The sequence below is a fragment of the Aspergillus glaucus genome (genome assembly GCF_001890805.1).
Source record: "Aspergillus glaucus CBS 516.65 unplaced genomic scaffold ASPGLscaffold_9, whole genome shotgun sequence".
NCBI lineage: Eukaryota > Fungi > Ascomycota > Eurotiomycetes > Eurotiales > Aspergillaceae > Aspergillus > Aspergillus glaucus.
The window spans coordinates 105,785-124,879 of NW_019170461.1; the positions used below are offsets into that span (position 1 = coordinate 105,785).

The 19,095-nt window shown below is 51.5% G+C and overlaps 5 protein-coding genes across 5 annotated transcripts; all 5 read left to right on the forward strand.

The window, feature by feature from the left end:
- Nucleotides 1–3,473: 3,473 nt before the first annotated feature.
- ASPGLDRAFT_1450430 (uncharacterized protein) lies at nucleotides 3,474–5,967 on the forward strand. Its single transcript, XM_022541840.1, has 3 exons — nucleotides 3,474–3,549; nucleotides 3,607–3,986; nucleotides 4,141–5,967. The coding sequence occupies exons 2-3, from the start codon at nucleotides 3,684–3,686 to the stop codon at nucleotides 5,818–5,820; spliced, it is 1,983 nt and encodes a 660-aa protein (XP_022401220.1). The 5' UTR covers nucleotides 3,474–3,549; nucleotides 3,607–3,683; the 3' UTR covers nucleotides 5,821–5,967.
- A 976-nt stretch (nucleotides 5,968–6,943) lies between these two features.
- Nucleotides 6,944–8,041, forward strand: ASPGLDRAFT_46423 (uncharacterized protein). The gene is made up of 5 exons (XM_022546443.1): nucleotides 6,944–7,077; nucleotides 7,151–7,229; nucleotides 7,343–7,412; nucleotides 7,464–7,528; nucleotides 7,600–8,041. Exons 2-5 carry the CDS (start codon nucleotides 7,183–7,185, stop codon nucleotides 7,682–7,684), a joined length of 267 nt encoding a protein of 88 aa, XP_022401221.1. The 5' UTR covers nucleotides 6,944–7,077; nucleotides 7,151–7,182; the 3' UTR covers nucleotides 7,685–8,041.
- Nucleotides 8,042–8,846: 805 nt separating this feature from the next.
- On the forward strand, nucleotides 8,847–10,644 carry ASPGLDRAFT_66110 (putative choline transport protein; the record flags this gene model as incomplete). Its single annotated transcript, XM_022548981.1, has 5 exons — nucleotides 8,847–9,417; nucleotides 9,476–9,821; nucleotides 9,887–10,161; nucleotides 10,237–10,470; nucleotides 10,547–10,644. 5 exons carry the CDS (start codon nucleotides 8,847–8,849, stop codon nucleotides 10,642–10,644), a joined length of 1,524 nt encoding a protein of 507 aa, XP_022401222.1.
- A 506-nt stretch (nucleotides 10,645–11,150) lies between these two features.
- On the forward strand, nucleotides 11,151–12,859 carry ASPGLDRAFT_66111 (arylsulfotransferase family protein; the record flags this gene model as incomplete). The annotated part of the gene is made up of 4 exons (XM_022548982.1): nucleotides 11,151–11,718; nucleotides 11,767–11,832; nucleotides 11,883–12,785; nucleotides 12,831–12,859. 4 exons carry the CDS (start codon nucleotides 11,151–11,153, stop codon nucleotides 12,857–12,859), a joined length of 1,566 nt encoding a protein of 521 aa, XP_022401223.1.
- Nucleotides 12,860–13,589: 730 nt separating this feature from the next.
- ASPGLDRAFT_25224 (pleiotropic drug resistance family ABC transporter) lies at nucleotides 13,590–18,367 on the forward strand (the record flags this gene model as incomplete). The annotated part of the gene is made up of 5 exons (XM_022543461.1): nucleotides 13,590–14,215; nucleotides 14,265–15,777; nucleotides 15,831–17,327; nucleotides 17,387–17,850; nucleotides 17,944–18,367. The coding sequence occupies 5 exons, from the start codon at nucleotides 13,590–13,592 to the stop codon at nucleotides 18,365–18,367; spliced, it is 4,524 nt and encodes a 1,507-aa protein (XP_022401224.1).
- Nucleotides 18,368–19,095: the final 728 nt, after the last annotated feature.

Here is a 19,095-nt window from a genome sequence, read left to right on the forward strand (position 1 = left end):
CTGTAGCACCCGACCAGATTCAGTTTAGAACGGAATGATATTTGAGTCGTCAAGTGCGTAAACAGCAAGAGTAAGCGGCACGCGATACGTAGGCACGGAGTGAGCCATGCTCGAAATGCGCGATTAAAATTGTCACTGACATGGTCGCTGAAACCGGGCGATCCAGTGAGGTGCCTGGTCGACAGAGTTGTTTGCTAGGAAAGGCATTAGAAGCCACATGAATGTGCGACACAGCTGATGCGAATGATAGTCTGTCATACATATCGTTGAATTACTACCAATCCAAAACGTAGACGTTGAAAGACGCAAATGCTTACCATCGTGGCCATAGAAACATTGATTGCTCCCGACCAGGAACTTATTCGTTGCCTCACAATTTCTGCGCGTCCTTGCTGACAGCTTGACGCATCTGTTAAACGAGATGGTGAATCGATGTTGACTGGCTGGCAGCATAGCAGGGTGTAAATGGTCTGCCTGTCTCGATGTCAATCATCCAGGGACATATGATCAGTCTATCGCATGTTCAGTGATGGATAAGGCCGAGACGGCGTTTCGCTCGGGGATGACTTTCTCAAAATCATCGATGCCTACAGCGTACAAGGGCTCAGATAGGACATGGGAATTACAACAAAGCATCTGTCTATCGCGCAAGTGTTGGCCATCCAGCAAATGTCGAGCGACAGCGCCGGGCCTCGAATCCATCCATTCAATTATCTCAATAACAAGACACAAGTAGACTTTGCATCGATCTGAAAGCTCTGGACTCTAGACCCTGTCTTGGGCATATCCTACAAAGTCCCCGTCCAAAAGTAGGCAGGACAACACTGCCGCTGGACGAATAGCACAGACCTCGGACACTTCAGTGGGCTGTGATCTCTACGATCTGTATCGCTGCTCGCTACGGGACAAACTCGTTAAGTACAAGTATTTGTTCGTATGATCCAGGCTCACGGACTTAGCCACCATGGTGGTCAGACGGGCCTCGTCAGCTTGAGGGCGATTTGCAGGAGTACTGTACGCCATATGACGCCGGTACATGCGCAGGATGTCCGTATGCTGTATGCCGTATGCCGTATGCCGTATGCCGTATGCCATATGGGATCAGCCCATGGCCTGGAGTCGAGGTGTTTGTTCTCCGTATTTCTCCGTACTCCGTGCTTCTCCGTGTGTGTTCTACTCGCCCACGAGATTTCTCACGCGGATGCGCTTTCGATCGAAAAGAATGGATTGAGTCATGCCGATCATGATGACCCGTGGAGAGAAATTAACCTTTTCGAACCACTTGGACCAATCATATGGGGAGATTCAGGGGTTCTGTATCTACCCCGAAGAAGAAGGAACCAGATCTATTTTTGACGTTTTGCTTCTTCAGATGTCAGCCGCAGTTGTACAAGTACTCTGTACAGAGTATGTTGTTGTCTGTACTCCGGAGTATCTGTACATGGGACATGCTGCTGTTGAGACAATTATGCATCGGGTATGGAGTACATCCGTGCACAGACAGTCCTCTGTCCACAGGACGTCGTGCCACTGCAAAAATAGCGTCGAGTAATCTCCGGCTACTATTGGCAATGGAAGAATGACCCTTTCAGGCCCCGTGGAGCCAGGAACATCCTAGTCTCGAATCGTTGTAGCGTACTCCATAGTCCTACGGTGGATCGCGATAACGGTGAGCCTGACTCGTTCTTGACGAACTGGCGTTTTCGGTCGCCTTCCACGATTAACTCCCGAAGACAGCGAGAAAAATCAAGAAACCAGCAATGGCCCCATTTCTCCAGTTATTCATGGCCGAAAAGAAAAGTACGTGCATGAAGTGTGTCAGGTTGACGATTTTCCTGTGCTCCGTCCTGCGTCTTGCGTCTGGAGGGCCCGGCGTTAGTAATCCCGGGCGCCTCTGCAGAGGAGCGGTGACCAGTTGACGGGACCTGACTGGTAAACTAGCGGTGGATGGAGGGGAACAATGGAGGGGAATGGAGGGTCAGTGGATGGTTGTGGATGCCAGACAGATGAATCGCGATGAAACGTCGAGGGACGAGCGATTTGGTGTGAGTGGATGGGAGTATCTGTATCCTGTACCCCTCTGTATCTGAGGATGTACCCCTGGAGCCATCTTCTGTCAACAGCCCTCGACCACTCATTCTGTACGGCCATCACGTGCAACACGTGACGCTTGACCGGGATTGAGGGGCAGCGCTACAACCGGAGTAACATCTCCGTTCTCTGCCGAATCCGTAGAGTATTCCATCTTAGTACTCCGTACTCCGTACTGATAACGAAACTACGAATGACACTCCACCTGTGCGCTGTGTACGAAGAGAAACGCAGCATATGTTCAGCACGGCCAGGAACAGTCACGCGCAGAAGAAAGAGCCCTGGGACCCTTCCGTATGGATGGCGGGCCGGATCGAGTACAGACTCTCTCGTCCGTTGTAGATGTACATGTGCAGACAAGATGTCTACCCAAATCGCGTTGTTATTGACCAAGTCAACGAACGACGGAGTTTGCATCCTTAGTAGAACTCAAAACCGAGAACACCTAGAGGAGGATATGTCGGCTAGCTCGTCATCTGCAAAAGTGCGAGTGTACCAATGGCTTGTGATTCAACAACGGCGGCCAAATGGATAGTACAGAGTACGGATACTCCGTAGCAGATCGAGAACACAGAGGAGACAACGAGAGGGAATCATGTCAGATGAAGGAAGGATGGATGCACCACTTCGACGTGGCAGCCGGAGAGTCGAGGAAGTGGCCCAAGTTCAGATGCCGCTGTAGGCGCAATCTAGTGAGTGGCTGCTGATGGCTAGTCTGGATGAATAATCGCTATCTCTCTGTGTCTCTCCGTGGAAGTAGAACCAACACATCGTCCGGAAGTTGACAAGACGCTCTCCGGTTCGTCGCCTCACTTTGGGAATTATCCACTAACCCTTTGGGGAAAGAGTACGGCTGACCGGATTGGACCAAATGCGCCGTGATACTAAACCTGATGAGGTAAGTCAGTTGACCGTTTGGCACTAGTACCTTTTCAACTTAGTGCCAAGTTGGGCAGAGGACCGGGTGACTAAGCAGGAAATGGTGAAGACAGAGACTCTCGTTTCATGAATCTATCCGGAACTAAAATAAAAATAAAAATAATAATAAAATAATAATAATAATAATAATAATAATAATCAAGATGACGATAATTCATGCCTCTTCTTCTCCATACTCCGATGCCTCTGTACTGTATATAGCGTGGTCTACTTTAACCTCATCCTCGCCCACTCCTCTCCCCATCCATCCTCCCATACAACTCATGCTCAACTGTCTCTCTATATATTGACCTCTCTGTCATTCCTTCTCTTCATCTACTTCTCTATCCTCACACTATTCATATATCTCTTCATCCATCTCTATACTTTTCCATCTCTCTTGTCTATCTTATCATCTCATCTCTCCCTCGATCATCTATCACATTCCTCCTCTCTTTATATACACTCAGCTCTCGCCATACACCTCATCGTCCCCTCGACCTCTCGACAATCTCAGTCTTCATCTTGATACCTGCTACAGTCAGTACCCTCCCCTCTTCTCCATCGCATACACTGACCGTTGCGCAAAATAAACAGATAAACAGATAAACAAACCCCACCACCGATCTCTGGTACTGATAGCGGACCCTATCTACGGACTACTACCATACCGCATGTACAACATGGCTGTCATGGCCGACGAAGTCCTCTTCACAAGGGCCATCTCCGGGTATCGCGCCGTCTTCATGGACCAGCATGCGGATCTTCCTGAAACGCAAAGGAATCAGCTCTGGAGTCAGCACCTCGGCCAGTTCCTCGTCTCCACCACCGGCTGTGAAGGTGGTCATTCCGCCCCCGAGCCGGGCCTCCTCGACAATGGTGCTTGTCATCTGGTGAACTCTGGGAAACGGCCTCGACCGGATACTCCAAGGACTCTCCCCGATCTTGGGCTTCCACCTTCAAAACGACGTGCCACCGTATGTGATCCTGGTCTCCTCCCCTCTTGACCTCTTCCATCCGCCTCCTGCTGCCTCGTGCGCTACTGCCACTTTTATGTTCTCCCCACTCTATACTACTATATCACATCACTCTCGTCATCCCGCCAACAGACCCTGGATTGACAATTGGCAGAACCCGGAAGCTCCAGTCATTGACCTGACGCGCGACCTCTCGAATGCATCCTCTCCCGCCGGCGTCGTGTCGCCCACCCGGCCTCTGCGCAGATCATCTTCTTCTCGGAAGGCCAGCAACTATCACTACAACCGCTCTCCTCACTCGAATCTGACTGGATCACATACGGCTATGGTTCGCTCGCACACAGTGCAGGTGCCTGCTTCGAATTGGCAGTCCTTGACTTCTTCGGTTCCTGGAATGCAACCATCTTATGGATTCCACTGTCCCCAGCAACCCCGCTTCGACCAAGTCAGCGAATATACTCCCGCCGAATACACCAAGCAACACCTGAACGACGTCCAGCGTCCAACTGGGGTCTCTGCACTCTCCCAGGCTTTGGCCGCTGAGCCGCAGGAACCTCCCCAGGTGTTTACGAACATCGATGGATTGCCTGCTTACACCGATCAGTCGGCCGATGCCGTCGATATGAGTCGGACGAATACAGCAGAGTCCCTCTGCGATGCTGTCGACATGTTCCGCTTCAACTCATCGGGCGAATCCAATCTGGACTCCACCCTCACCTATCCCTTTTCTACTTCGGCTGATTTCGCTACCTCGTTCACACCTGCTCTTCCCCTTGGCTTCTCCAGCTCTGCCCCCTCCGCCATCACCACCGACACTGCGACAGCTGTTCCTATCATGTCTTCTTCATCGCCCTCCGCTGCAGTGGACATGCAGCCTTCCATGTCCACTGAAAGCAATGGCTCTTCGGCCTCTCAGAAGTCGAGGGCTGCACGTCGAACGCAAGAACAGATCGTGCAGGGGACTCGTCCTATTGCTCCCAAGGTTGAGTCGAGCGACGGTGGTGTGGCTGAGTCGCAGCCCCAGGAGACTCCGAAGCTGCCCCAGCTGCCCCAGCTGCCCCAGCAGCAGCACAAAATGATCCGCATTTCCTCCTCTGATGGTACCGCCAAGGAGGTGGCTGCCATCCCCAAGGCCTCAATTCAGCGCCCTCCCCGTCCCAAGACGTACTGCAACATGTGCAACGACCAGCCTGATGGTTTCCACGGCGAGCATGAACTGCGCCGTCACATCGAACGGGTGCACTCCGTGGTTCGCAAGGTGTGGGTCTGCGTTGACATCTCGCCCGACAAGACCTTCCTGGCCAACTGCAAGGCCTGCCGCAACGGCAAGCGCTACGGAGCCAACTACAACGCGGCTGCTCATCTGCGCCGTACCCACTTTAACCCTTGCCAACGTGGTCGGGGTGGTCGTGGAAAAGACAGTGAGAAGCGTGGTGGCAAGGGCGGCGGGAATCACCCGCCCATGGAGGTTCTGAAGCATTGGATGATCCAGAAGGAGGAGATTGTCTATGAGAATGCGCAGAACTATCTCGACTCTGAGGGACTGGGTGAGGATTTGGCTACTAGCACTGCTGCCCCTGTTGCTCCTGCTGTCACTGCTGCCACTGCTGCCGCGCCTGTCCCTACCTTGCAGGATGACACGGCGTTTGGCGAATTGTCGATGCCCCAGACGGATCAGAATGTGAATTCGGGATTGGAGTCGACCCTGATGAGTACGGGATATGATGTGTCTATGCCTCCCTTGCCCGCGACGGGCTTGGATCTGTCGTTGGATGCCCCGTTTTACTTTGATACTCCGCAAATTCCTCCCGAGATTGAGAGTCTTGCGATGTGATACGATTGATGACCTCTTCTTCTTTCTTTTCTTTACTTTCATCTTCTCTTTTAGACTTCTTCTTTCTCTACTCTTCCTGACTTGACTTCCTTCTTTCATTCGTCTTTTCGTGGCACTGCCATGTTAATACCTCTTGGCCTTTGGCTTCTTCACTTTTCATTTGTTTTCGACTTGACTCCTTCGACGACTTCTTCTTTTCTTTTCTTTTCTTTTTTTTACACTCTTCTCCGTTTAAGGGACAATCGGCACGACACCGGAGTCGGATAGCCGACTTTCAGCCGGACCTGTTGAGGTCTAAACAGAACAGAACAGATACGACTTGATGTGTGATGAACAGAACCAGACTCGTTCAGCTCATGGAATCTAATAATTTGAAGAACGCGACTGTAGCATTGTGCTCTCTTCTCTCTCTCTCTCTCTCTCGCTCTCTCTCTCCTTCCAGGGGGATAAGAATTCAACATGACAAAAATATATTCTTCTCTGCCAGACCATCTACCATAGAAGTAGATCGGTAGAGACCCTGGACCGTGCTTACTTACTTTCAGTATCATTACAGCAGATTTTACCGGCAAACGCAGGCAGCACCATTTCGCCGGCGGTGAATGGTTGTGGCGTCGGCCCGTGGCTGAGTTCGGAGTTATCGGGGGGATTCCGATAGCCGTGAATATTGACTGGCAGCGAATCATAAATGTGATGAGTTGGTTGCCGACAGTGCCATGGTTTGTTTTGCTCTTTCTTTTCTTACTCCGAAGTTCCAGGCAAAGGAGAGCCGGGGATCGGAGAGTGGCAGCCAATTAGTGGCGGTGCAGAGGACCACCGTGGCTGGGGTGCCGGTAGGGCTGTGGCTGATCCGTACCATATGATACAGTAGGTATACCGTACGATACATATATAGCCAGAGAATACAGATAGAACATAGAACATAGAACATAGAACATAGATACTAGTGATAGAGATGGAGATAGAATACAAGTACATCGATAGAAATACAGAAAGTACAGAGTACCGCTGAAAAGAAAGGTATGGGCGATCCATGGCCCGTGGTCCCAAACAGTGTAAAAATACGGTACGATGGAGTGCCCGAACCGGACTAGTCGGGGCTGGAAGAGAAGAATAATAACAGAGGAATCTCCTTGACTTCTTCTCCTATTCTTTCCCACTTAACACCTTTACTCACAAGAAGTACAGATTAAACTATCGATACTTGTATTGCTTGTTGTTCCGACTAGACGCAGCGAATACTTGGCATTTTCTTCGGTCCGTCTTCCCCGCTTATTGGCTATACTGCTGCTTCCTTCGTTCCTGTCGGGATGCTGACTGTTATCTTCAGTTCTCTTTCTCTAGCAACCACCTACCAACATCATGAGCGCCAACCAGTACTACGCCGGTCCTCCCCCACCTCCTCAGGCGTGAGTCCCTCTCTCTGTTCTGTGCTTTATGCGCGACAAAAGCCCGTCGCGTTGTTGCGTTGTCGCGTTGGGCGCAGCTTCGTTTACTCGAGCGATCACTAACACTGCACCAGCTACCCCCCTCAAGGCTATCCTCAGGGCGGCTATCCTCCTCCGCAGGGCTACCCCCAGTACCCCCCTCCGGTATGTTGATTCTGAATCTCGAATAATCCGTTCGCAACTGACAGCCTCCAGCAGCAGATGCAGTACCAGCAGGCTCCTCCGCCGCAGAAGAAGGACCGTGGATGCTTGACAGCTTGGTGAGTTTTTTTTTTTTTTTTTTTCTCTGTTTGATGGAATAGAATGAGTGGCTAATGTTTTCGCTCAATAGTATCGCCACCCTGTGCTGCTGCTTCCTGTGCGAGGAATCCTGCGAGTGTTGCTTCGAGTGCATCGAGTGCTGTGAAATGTGTTAGACCGTCCACGATCGATTCGATGGCCGATGATCGATGATTCGACCAGACTACGATGATTTCGCTTCTTCGTCCCCGTCCCGAGTCCGCGATGCGATACGTACATAATCAAACGCCGGAGTGGTCTCGGTCGTTGTTCCATAATTAGGATACTCGGGCATGGCATCTGGACAGCGGCTAGGAGGCGGGTGGCTATTCTTTTTTATTCCTTTTTACGGCGCGTATTTAATGATCCTGTTTCATGTTTTATTGTTTTATGACTGCAAATATACCTCTTAATGGTCGATCGTTCTGTAGTATGGATGAATGATTATCCCTTATCAGTCTTGGCTCTGCAAGTCGGTATTGTAGTCAAAACGCTGAACAATAATGCTTGGATAACACCATGCCACTCAGTCTATTTCTTGTGCTACCGTACTATGATTCAACAACTGAACGGTATAAAATGAATGGCTCCGGGCACTAGTCACTGACTTGTATCCCCGGACTCCGGTTCAACACAATTGCCTGAATATACTCGTCATTGCTTTTCGAATTCCTGATTCGCTCGATTCCAGTTGCTCTCTGTGTCACACTCATGCTCGAATCAGTCAGAATTACTACCGGCCAGTCACTGAAGATGTTCAGCAATTGCGGGGAAGCACAAGAACCATTCCGCTCAGGAGCATATGAAAATGCTTGACTACCGAGCATAGAACCAATGCGTATCCAGTAACCTCTAGTATATACATCTACAGAATGCCAGGCCCGCATATCACCCACACAGCACGAATCAAAACCCAAACAATACTCATCCTCTCAACGGCCATTACGTCGTGATATACTTCCAGTTTCCACTGTCATTCCGAGATGCGGAGACGACATCCAGAACAATGCAACCCGAAAGGGTAATTCGCGGGGAAACAAGCCCCCCCCGCAAGGCGCCAGTGTCTATCACCTGCCAGACAGAAGAAAATGAAGGACATAATTCCGCGATGATTCCGCTGTATGAGGAGTCTTGCTCCTATCATGATGGCAGATAACAGGGCTGCTCGGAATTGCTTGGTGATAAGCGTGGTTGTTATCATGTTGATATTAATACCATGTCGGGGTGATAAGGGTTATGTCGGTTTTATAGAGCCCTGTACTTCGTGCAGACACCATCTATACACCATATTGAGACAATATGGACATCGAAAAAAAGACCAGCAATGCCCCCGAAATCGAACTCGCAACCGGCCAAGTTGTCACCGGCCTCCCCCCTTCCACCCCCATGAAGCGCAAATTCAGCATCCTCAACATCATCTCCGTTGGCTACAACATCTCCAACAGCTGGATCGCCATCGCCACCAGCTTCGCCATCGCCATCCAATCCGGCGGCGCCGTCTCGCTGCTCTACGGCATCATCACCGTCGCCGCAACAATGGCCTGCACTGGATTAACCCTGGCGGAACTCGCGAGTGTATATCCCACGGCTGGAGGGCAATACCATTTCACGTCTATCCTGGCGGGGAGGAAATGGAGTCGGGGGTTGTCGTATGGGTGTGGGTTGGCGGCGGTGTTTTCGTGGGTGACGCTGGGCGCGTCGATTGGGGTTGCTGCGACGGAGGCGTTGATGGCGATGGTTATACGGTGGCAGCCGGGGTATCAGATGGAAAGTTGGCATAGTTTCTTGGTATACCAGTTGTTGAACATCTTGGTTGTTCTTTACAACATCTTCTTGACGAACCGCACCCTCTGGGTGTACAACGTCGGCTGTACCTGAGTTCCCCATTTCCAACATACCCCAGAATATCTGCTAACAGCTAACAAAAGTCATCCTCTCCCTCCTAACCTTCCTCGTTATCACAATAACCTGCCCCATCCTCTCCCCCGACACAAAAGAAATCGACTCCACCGCCATCTGGACACAAATGACCAACGGCTCCAACGGCTGGCCCAACGCCATCGCCTACCTAACCGGCCTCTCAACACCACAATTCATGCTCTCGGGTCTCGACGCAGCACTGCACCTAGCTGAGGAATGTCTCGAGCCGGAACGCATCGTTCCCAGGGCTGTCATGGTGACCGTGTTGATTGCATTCATGACTGCGTTTCCGTTTGCCATTGCCGCGGTGTATAGTTGTAAGGATGTTGCGGCGGTGTTGGATGATCCTACTGGGTACTCCCCTCACCTCTACCCTGTTCATTCTGCTTTACAAGTATGCAGTCTAATGGCAAGTGCAGAGTACCGATATACAAAATCTGGATGCAAGCCACAAACTCCCCCATCGCCGGGACAGTCTTCATGGCCTGTCTATTCGCAGTCTCCTGCGTCGCGCTAAACGCCGTACACCAAACCGCGTCACGAATGACATGGTCTTTCGCGCGAGACGACGCACTCTTCGGATCAAGATGGTTAGGTAGTGTCCATGAGGGAATGAACGTCCCTATCTACGCGCTCGTGGCGAACGGTGTTACCGTGATGTTAATTGGAATTGTCTATGTTTGCTCAACTGCCGGTATCCAGCCCCACCTCCTCAACCTAACCCTAACCTCCCCTTTCACTATGGGAATCAGATGACTGATAACAAAAGCATTCAACGCCTTCATAAGCACAACCGTAATAATCGCACAGATCTCTTTCGCCATCCCGGCCTTACTCCTCCTCCTCCGCCGTCGCGGCACAGACTATCTCCCCGCCAAACGCGTCTTCAAAGTCCCCAATGTAATCGGCTACATCGCAAACACGGTATGCGTGCTGTGGGCGATTGTCGAGACGGTGTTTTTCTGTTTCCCGGCGAGTTTTCCGGTTACGGGGGGGAATATGAGTATGTCCCTCTTTTCTCTGGATTTTGATTGTGCTGTGTTAATGTGTGCGGGCTAATTGTGGTGTCAATGGGGTAGATTATGCATCGGCTGTTATTGGGGCGATGCTGGTGCTTGGGATTGGGAATTGGTTTTTGCATGCGAGGGGGTTTTATCATGGACCGAGATTGGAGTAATTGATTTATGATTTATGTGTTATGATTATGATATTGTATTCATTTTGTCAAGATAAGTCTATTTGTTAACTCTGGCGTAGAGTAAATATTAGACACACGAAGGGCTTCTGGGCACCGATCTCGGCTGTCATTACTCTTGAAATCAGACGGAATACCAGCCGTCTGTATTATTATCCTTGTATGTATGGAATGTCATTCGACAGCTATGATGCCATCAAAATCCCGTTGACGTGCATGCAGTGCGGAGATGTCAAAGTACTGTCTATCACAGCACGAAATCACCAGCGGGGATTTCACCATCTGAACCTAGGGCACACATACAAGCAGAACTATAAGTAACCGAGCATTTCAACTACATACCCAGTTCCTTGGACAAAACAATTGCCAATTGCAATTGAACAATAGCATTAAGTGCAGAATACCACACCAAGGTTAATGTACCCTCCGCAACACACAATGTCCCCAACAACCGCTAACCACCCCAGCGAACACCAATCCCCACCAGGATGAAACTCCTCCCAATTGCTGCCGCAGCACTCGCAGCACTCCCGCTAGCCACCGCAGACTGGCAATTCAAAACCCGCCCGGACCTCGCTCCCCCGCGATTGAACATCACAATCCCCGCTACCCCGGACGTGGAAAAGGGCTACCTATTCGTAGCCCCCTTCCCAGGCCTGCCCGACACAAGCACCGAGCAGCACGGCCCACGCCAGGAAGGACCCTACATCCTCACCTCGACTGGCGAATTAGTCTGGTCGGGATATACATACTACTCAATCTGGGCGACGAACTTTCAAGCCGCGAAATGGAAAGGCCGCGATATCCTCTTTAGTTTCGAAGGGGACCATAATCCGAATTACGGACATGGGCACGGTCATGCGACAATTTTGGATCAGTCGTATGAGACGGTGCGGGAGTTGAGGGCGGGGAATCATAAGTTGATGGATAAGCATGAGTTTCATGTGATCAACGAGGAGACGGCGTTGATTCAGGTTTATCAGCCGAGGCCGGTGGATTTGGGGAAGTGGGGTGGGGGTGTTGAGCAGCAGTGGATTGTGGATGCGATTTTTCAGGGTGTGTACTGTCACTTCGTTTGTTTTGGATGAGTATCTGACCGAACAGAATTGGATATCGTGACTGGTGAATTGCTCTTTGAGTGGGCGAGCCTCGACCACATCTCTCCTGATGGTAAGAAGCCCTCATCCAATTACCAAGATGAGCAGAACTAACTCAAACAGAGGCTATCATCCCCCTAAACCCCGGCCAAGCCGGCTCGGGCTACAACTCCTCCGACGCCTGGGACTACTTCCACATCAACTCCGTCGACAAAGACGGCGATGGCAACTACCTCATCTCCGCGCGCGATGCCTGTTCTGTGCACAAAATCAACGGGACGACCGGCGAGATCATCTGGCGATTGGGCGGGAAGCGTTCGGACTTTGAACTCGGTCCCAATGTCGCGTTTTGCTTCCAGCATCATGCGCGCTTTGTCTCTCAGGATGAGGACGCGGAGGTGATTTCTCTATTCGACAACTCAGCGCATGGCACGGAGAGTGGTCGCGGCACAGAACTGCACACGCATCCCTTCTCGCAGGGCAAGATCATCAGAGTCAACACGGCTACGTGGACAGCGAGCATCGTGCAAGCCTTCCAGCCTCCGGACGGCCTTCTGGCAAAGTCGCAGGGTGGCATGCAACTCCTCCCCAACGGCAACGCGCTGGTGAATTGGGGCTCTGAAGGCGCAGTGACTGAATACAAATCCGACGGCACGCCCATTTTCCACGCATACATGGACTCGGGCTTTCTGGGTGAAGGTGTCCAGAACTACCGCGCCTTCCGGTACAACTGGACCGGTTTCCCGAACGAGGCTCCTGCCATTGTCTCCCAGAAGACATCCTCCGGAACAACCGTGTATGTCTCCTGGAACGGAGACACAGAAACAGGTGTCTGGCGCTTCTATGCCGTCACCGACGCATACGGATCACGCTCATACCTAGGCGAGACTAAGCGAAATGGCTTCGAGACAGCATTCGTGGTAAAAGGAGTGGCGGTGGAGCGAGTCGCTGCCGAGGCGGTTTCGTCCTCGGGGAAGATTCTAACCTCGACTAGTGTTGCTGTGATCGAGGACGAGATCCGCCCGGGTAGGAAAGCGCTGGTAGCTGCAGCTGCAGCTGCTGGTCGGCCAGGGTTCCTGCAGAGCATCCTTGCTGTGTGAGCTGACAAATCTCAGTCAGCGCCAGCTATGCTGGAGTTACCTGGCGAGTACAAGTAGACAATGGTGAGATTTCTGCACTGTACCGTGTTCATAAGATTAGGTAGAGACAATGTGTACATGCTTGGCTACAAAGCCTCGATATAAGCAATTGGACTGGTTGACAGCCAATAATCTCCGAACTCGCCTAGCCCTAGCCATACGCGCCAGTGCAACCGAGTTATGCTCCGTATACTTTACATATCGGATGCTGGTGCATCCGACAGCAGTACGCCGTACTATTGGTTTAATCCAAACATAGTACCTCTAGGTTAGCGCCGGCATCGGTGGGCCCGGATGGAATGGTGTCACATGTCATATTGCGAAGAGGACCAGCAACTTCCCCTTCCGGACTAGGGCTACGCTGCTGTTCATTCCCGCTTGGGAAAATCGGGAAATACTCTTCAGCTTTTGTATAACCTCAAATTGGTTTGTGCTAGGGTGACCCCGGGCCATTGATTTGTTTTCTGGTAGGCAATGGGTTTAAATTCAATACACAAGGGCGTAGTGCTCGGATCCCCGTGTTTCCGGTTTCCGTGCCATATTATGTTTTGTCTGGCCTTAGGGGTTGCACTTTCGAGGGAGGTGTGAATGTGACTGAAAGCTGAGCATCCGGATATCCTGTCTACGGTTATTTGTTGTCAATAGTCAAGGCTTGATTTGATATGCCTGGCAATCGCTAGCAGGAGTCGCCATGTCGCAACGACGGTATCCCCCTAGTGAGGCCGCCCAGTCTGGGACGCCTCACACAGCACACCAGCTAGGTCCGATAGAAGAGAACATCGACGAGGCTGCATCTACTCTGGTCAGCCCCAACCCCAACCGGCAAAGCAAAACCGATAGCACAGATACAGCGGGCGATCTATTGAAAGATGATATCGGCGCGGAGAATGAGGACATCATCGTCGACGTCGCTCGCAGTCTGTCTCGCGTCTCTCAAGAGTTCTCTCGTGTCTCCCGAGACTTCGCGAGTCGGGGCGTCAACACGTTTCTTGATCCAGGTAGTCGGCCAGACCTCGACCCGCAGTCGAATAATTTCAACTCGAGGCGATGGGTGAAGAATATGCTGGATGTTTGCGCGAGGGACCCCGATCGATATCCGCGACGGAGTGCAGGGGTGAGTTTTCGGAACCTGAACGTCTTTGGGTACGGGTCTGCGGTGGATTATCAGACGACTGTTTCGAACATGTGGTTGAAGGGGGTTGGATGGCTTCAAGGGGTCCTGGGGTCCGGGAAGAAGGTTCGTATCGATATTCTGCGGAACTTTGAGGGCTTCGTGAGGAGTGGAGAGATGCTTGTTGTGCTTGGACGGCCTGGAAGGTATGCATTACATGTAGAAAGGAAGAAGAGTTCTCACTAATGTCTACAGTGGCTGTTCGACCTTCCTCAAAACAATCGCAGGCGAAACACACGGCCTATACCTCGACGAAGGCGCCGACGTCCAGTACCAAGGCATCCCATGGGAGGAAATGCACACCCGTTTCCGAGGCGAAGTTATTTACCAAGCCGAAACTGAGATCCACTTCCCCCAGCTCACAGCAGGCGACACCCTTCTCTTCGCAGCAAATGCGCGTGCACCAGCAAATCGCTTCCCTGGCGTCACCCGTGCACAATATGCAGAGCATATGCGGGACGTCATCATGGCCATGTTGGGCCTGACACATACCATGAACACGCCTGTCGGTAGTGACATGATCCGCGGCGTGTCTGGGGGAGAGAGGAAGCGAGTTAGTATTGCTGAGACAACGCTGTGTGGCTGTCCGCTGCAATGCTGGGATAACAGCACCCGTGGTCTCGACAGTTCCACGGCGCTGGAGTTTGTCAAGAACCTCAGCCTGTCAACACAGTATAGCGGATCCACAGCCATCGTCGCCATATATCAGGCCAGTCAAGCTATCTACGACCTCTTCGACAAAGTCATTGTTCTGTACGAAGGCCGCCAGATCTATTTCGGCAATGCATCGGAAGGCAAACGCTTTTTCGTCAAGATGGGATTCGAGTGTCCGGACAGACAAACCACCGCCGACTTCCTAACCTCGCTATCCAGCCCAGTTGAACGACGAATTCGACAAGGCTTCGAGCATCTCGTGCCTCGCACGCCAGACGAATTCGCCGCTCGATGGAGAGACAGCGCGGAACGCAAACAACTCTTAATCGACATCGAGAACTTCCAGAACGAATACCCCCTGGGCGACGGAAAACTGGAGGAATTCTCACGCTCCCGGCAGGCAGAGAAAGCCAAGTTCACACGGAACACCTCGCCGTATACCATTTCCTACTCCATGCAAATCTCCCTATGTCTCCGTCGCGGTTTCCTGCGTCTCAGAGGTGACATGAGCATGACCATGGCGACAGTCATCGGCAACATCATCATGTCCTTGATCGTCGCCAGCGTCTTCTACGACCTGGACGAGACAACTGGTAGCTTCTTCTCGCGTGGCGCCTTGCTCTTCTTTGCAATCCTGCTGAATGCCTTCGCAAGCGCCCTCGAGATCCTGAGTCTCTGGCAACAACGAGCCATCGTCGAGAAGCATGACAAGTACGCGCTGTACCACCCGTCCGCTGAAGCGATTAGCTCGATGATCGTCGATATGCCAGCGAAAGTAATCGTCGCGATAGTGTTCAACGTGATACTCTACTTTATGAGTAATTTACGTCGCACGCCGGGCCACTTCTTCATTTTCCTGCTGTTTTCTGCAACGACGACTTTGACCATGTCTCATATCTTCCGTTGGATTGGGGCCGTGTCTCGCTCACTAGCGCAAGCGTTGGTTCCGTCGTCGATCTTCATGATGATTCTCGTCATCTATACAGGGTTTACTATACCGACAAGAGACATGCATCCGTGGTTTCGATGGTTGAATTATCTCAACCCGATCGCTGTAGGCCTCCCCCCTCTTGTGCTGACTTGCTATTTGGACCTTGTTAACACCAGCAGTACGCATTCGAGTCCCTGATGATCAACGAATTCAGCGATCGCCCGTTCCCATGCACCACGTTCCTTCCCAGCGGACCGGGGTACGAGAACATACCCGTAGAAGCAAGGATCTGCTCCGAAAAGGGCGCAGTAGCTGGTCAGAATTTCATCGATGGCGACGCATACATCAACACCTCGTACGAATATTTCCGTCCGCATCTGTGGCGCAACTATGGTATCCTTCTGGGGTTTTTGTTCTTCTCGTTGTTCGCATACATCGTGACAACGGAAATAGTACGCGCGAAGCCGTCCAAGGGTGAGGTTCTGGTCTATCCTCGTGGCAAGATTCCTGTATTCGCAAGGCAAACCCACTCGGACGATGATCCGGAAGCTGGTGCTGTGTCGGAGAAACCGCAGCAACAAGACCTCCAAGACCACGAGGTTGCGGCTATCCTCAGGCAAACATCGATCTTCCATTGGCAAGATGTCTGTTACGATATCAAGGTGAAGGGCGAAAACCGTCGGATTCTGGATCATGTGGATGGCTGGGTCAAGCCTGGCACCCTTACGGCACTGATGGGCGTGACGGGAGCCGGGAAGACTAGTCTGCTGGACGTTTTAGCCAACCGTATCACAATCGGCGTGGTCACCGGTGAAATGCTAGTGGATGGACGTCTCCGGGATGATTCCTTCCAACGGAAGACTGGGTATGTTCAGCAGCAGGATCTGCATCTGGAAACGAGTACTGTCCGGGAGGCTCTCAAGTTCAGCGCAATTCTTCGTCAGCCGGCGACCACGCCCTTGAGGGAGAAGATGGAGTATGTGGAGCAGGTAGTCAAGATGCTTGGTATGGAGGAGTACGCGGACGCGGTTGTCGGTGTCCTGGGCGAGGGTTTGAACGTCGAGCAGCGGAAGCGGTTAACGATTGGTGTCGAGATCGCTGCCAAACCAGATTTGCTACTCTTCTTCGACGAGCCTACTTCGGGACTTGATAGTCAAACAGCATGGTCGATTTGCACGCTCATGCGCAAGCTAGCAGACCATGGACAGGCGATTTTGTGCACGATTCACCAGCCCTCCGCCATGTTGATGGAACAATTCGATCGGCTCCTCTTCCTAGCTCGCGGAGGAAAGACGGTGTACTTCGGAGACCTGGGCACCAACATGGAGACCTTGATCCAGTACTTCGAAAAGAACGGATCTTCCCGTTGCCCCAAGAACGCAAATCCGGCTGAGTGGATGTTGGAGGTCATCGGAGCAGCTCCAGGATCCCATGCAGAGAAGGACTGGCCGGAAGTATGGAAGTCGAGTCCGGAACGTGAACTGGTGCGAGAGGAACTGGAATTCATGAAGGAGGAACTATCGCAGCGACCAGTTAACTCTCGAGCAAAGGAATATGGGGAGTTTGCGATGCCTTTCTGGGCGCAGTTTCTCGTTTGCATTCAACGCATGTTCCAGCAGTACTGGCGCAGCCCGACGTACATTTACTCCAAGGCTGCCATGTGCGTTATCCCGGTAAGCATAACGTTCTGCATCCTCACTTTGTGACTAACCCTTAGCTGACCGCTCAATAGCCTCTCTTCATTGGGTTTACGTTTTGGCGCGAGCCCACGAGTATGCAAGGTCTACAGAACCAAATGTTTGCCATTTTCATGCTTTTGGTGATCATGCCGAATCTGGTTCAACAGATGATGCCGTACTTTACGATGCAGCGGGCCTTGTATGAAGTGCGTGAGCGACCGTCCAAGGCGTACTCGTGGAAAGCATTCATGCTGGCAAGCATTGTGGTTGAGCTCTCATGGAATACACTAATGGCAGCGCCGGTATTTTTCTGCTGGTACTATCCTATCGGTTTGTATCGGAATGCGTCTCCCACAGACTCGGTCATTGAGCGGGGCGGTACGATGTTCCTGCTGATCCTGATCTTCCTGATGTTTGCTTCAACATTCGGGTCAATGGTTATTGCCGGAATTGAGAATCCGGATACGGGAAGTAACATTGCGCAGCTGTTATTCTCCATGTGTCTCATCTTCAACGGGTATGTCAAATTTTCTCCGTCCACGTGTATTTTTCTGGCGGTAAGTTTGGGGCTAACTCTTTTTTTTTTTTTTTTTTTTTTCTTTTTCCTTAGAGTGCTTGCAACCCCAGAAGCTTTGCCCGGGTTCTGGATTTTCATGTATCGTGTTTCACCATTCACATACCTGATATCAGCGGTGCTTTCGACCGGTCTGGCCAGAAACGACGTAGAGTGTTCGTCAATCGAATTGCTGCACATCCCCCCACCGGAGGGCCAGAACTGCTCGAGCTATCTCGGGCCGTACGTCGAGCAAGCCATGGGAAGGCTAATCAATCCGGAGGCACGGTCAGACTGTCAAGTGTGCTCTCTGTCCCAAACGGATCAGTTCTTAGCAGGGGTGAGCATTTACTATTCCGACCGCTGGCGTAATGTTGGACTGCTGTTTGCGTATATTGGGTTCAACGCTGCGGCCGCGGTATTCCTGTACTGGTTGGTCCGGGTCCCGAAGAAGCGGACACGCAAAGCGAAAACCGAATGAGCAGGGACGTGGTTTGAAACATTGGCAGCCTGTTGGAGATAGAAATCTCCACATTGGCTTTCCCAGATAAGATGCAGTTATGTGCACATGTGACCACAGTTGGACGATGCATAAATACGCAGATATACATAATTCTAATCAAAAACTGGAGTCATTTTTTTCCATCCGGCATATGCGTGTGACCCGCAGGAACCAATGACGCGGCGTTTCTGCTCTGTGCACCGTGAAAGAGGAAAGAATAAAGAGACGACCCACTGCGAGCGCGTACAGCATGGCTAGCACAGTCGTATAGAATGCTCTGTGCTCTGCTCTGTAAGACTTGGATCAGCGTAGGCGTACTCCGTATGCCTAGTTGCTGCACAGCGGCGCAGTGCCATGCATAAAAAATGATAACAGAAACAAGCCAGAGTGGTACAAAAAAAGGCAAAGCCATGCGGCTAATGCGATCTAAAACACGCGAAGTCGATGATCGACTTGATCAGAGAATAGGGATGGCGACCCAGCGAGGCAACCAGAGTCCTTCTTTCTTCCCTTTCATTTCTTTGTTCGCTTCTTCTTATTGCCCGAGATTCGATTGATCATTTATTTTTATCTCTTGGCCATCTAATTATATTGCGATGATCGAGGAACTTGCCATATGGAGTTGGCCGTGCAGGATACCACGAGGTCAAGGAGTTCAGTTCCTTAGTGTCCGTTCCTGTAACGAGTCAAGAACGATTGACGGGGGT

Coding starts and splice junctions, on each gene's coding strand:
- ASPGLDRAFT_1450430 (XM_022541840.1), top strand. CDS start 3,684: ATGTACAACATGGCTGTCATGGCCGACGAAGTCCTCTTCACAAGGGCC. Junction 3,987..4,140: donor CTTCAAAACGACGTGCCACC/GTATGTGATCCT, acceptor GACAATTGGCAG/AACCCGGAAGCTCCAGTCAT.
- ASPGLDRAFT_46423 (XM_022546443.1), top strand. CDS start 7,183: ATGAGCGCCAACCAGTACTACGCCGGTCCTCCCCCACCTCCTCAGGC. Junction 7,413..7,463: donor ACCCCCAGTACCCCCCTCCG/GTATGTTGATTC, acceptor GACAGCCTCCAG/CAGCAGATGCAGTACCAGCA. Junction 7,529..7,599: donor CGTGGATGCTTGACAGCTTG/GTGAGTTTTTTT, acceptor TTCGCTCAATAG/TATCGCCACCCTGTGCTGCT.